At 45.7% G+C, this 1017-nt stretch overlaps 1 protein-coding gene across 1 annotated transcript; it reads left to right on the top strand.

The window, feature by feature from the left end:
- Positions 1–120: 120 nt before the first annotated feature.
- On the top strand, positions 121–579 carry Pmar_PMAR009340 (hypothetical protein; the record flags this gene model as incomplete). Its single annotated transcript, XM_002766619.1, has 1 exon — positions 121–579. The coding sequence occupies one exon, from the start codon at positions 121–123 to the stop codon at positions 577–579; it is 459 nt and encodes a 152-aa protein (XP_002766665.1).
- Between the last annotated feature and the right edge of the window lie 438 nt (positions 580–1017).

Below are 1017 nucleotides of genomic sequence, written 5' to 3'. Positions count from 1 at the left end.
TTTCTGGATCCTCTGAGCTCACCTGTCGAGCTGAACCATCCCAGGGTGCTTTCTACCATTATGTTGTTTTTCATGATATTATTCGTGTATTCTGTGATGTCACCAATATCGAGCTTTGTGATGGCTATCGCTTTCTCGTTCTTTTCCCTGGTATATAAGAACCAGTTTGCGGTGGTTTACGCCCCAAGTTGCGACACTAAGGGTGAATTGTGGACTCGAGCGATCCGATTCATCTTGGCTTGTCTGATTTCTGCAGAGTTCACTGTTATGGGCGTTTTGGCAATCAAAGAAGCTGCAGTAGTGGCACCATTGATGTTGCCTTTGTTCATTGGTACCATCCTATTCTGGTGTTATCTCGAGGAGCGCCATTTCAAAGTGGCATCATCTTTACCGGCCAAAGTCTTCGTCCCCATTGATCGTGAGCGAGGTGAAGGGTTCGTGGGTGTTTCGTATACTGGGTGTTACGAACCCGTTGCTATGCGACAGAGGAACTTACAACCTGATGTACCTCAGGAAGTAAGAACTGCTGCTGACTGCCTTGAAGATATGTCTACACCTCTGGGGGAAGGCTCCGCTTGAATAGATTGAATAAAGACGCGGAAAGCAGCCGGGATAAAACAGTGTCGTTAGTTGTTCCCATTTTGTTCTTTGTCAACCCTGTGGGTACTGTTTGTGGTTTCCGCTCGAAAAACGAGATGGATACCCCCGCTTGTCGGGTGGTAGTCAAGGAGTGCACTATTGTTTTTCTGGCAAGATCTTCACGCGGATCTTTCGATCCTTCAACACACAGATTTCTACTTATTCTTGACGCTTCGTGTTGGTCACAGTATAGAGATAAACTAGTAGGTTTGTTGAACAAGAGCTCAAAGAAGCGGAGAAGTCCAAATCCATTCGGCCAATGTTTTGTTATCAATGATTCCATGGTTGAGCAAGGACACTTACCATAGATGATGAAACTCACGTTTGTGCTCTTCTGTAGTCACCGCATGCAGACTAACACAAATCTCACCACGTAGA

This window comes from Perkinsus marinus, assembly GCF_000006405.1.
Source record: "Perkinsus marinus ATCC 50983 genomic scaffold scf_1104296972330, whole genome shotgun sequence".
NCBI classification, from domain to species: domain Eukaryota; phylum Perkinsozoa; order Perkinsida; family Perkinsidae; genus Perkinsus; species Perkinsus marinus.
This window is presented reverse-complemented; position numbering and strand designations above follow the sequence as displayed.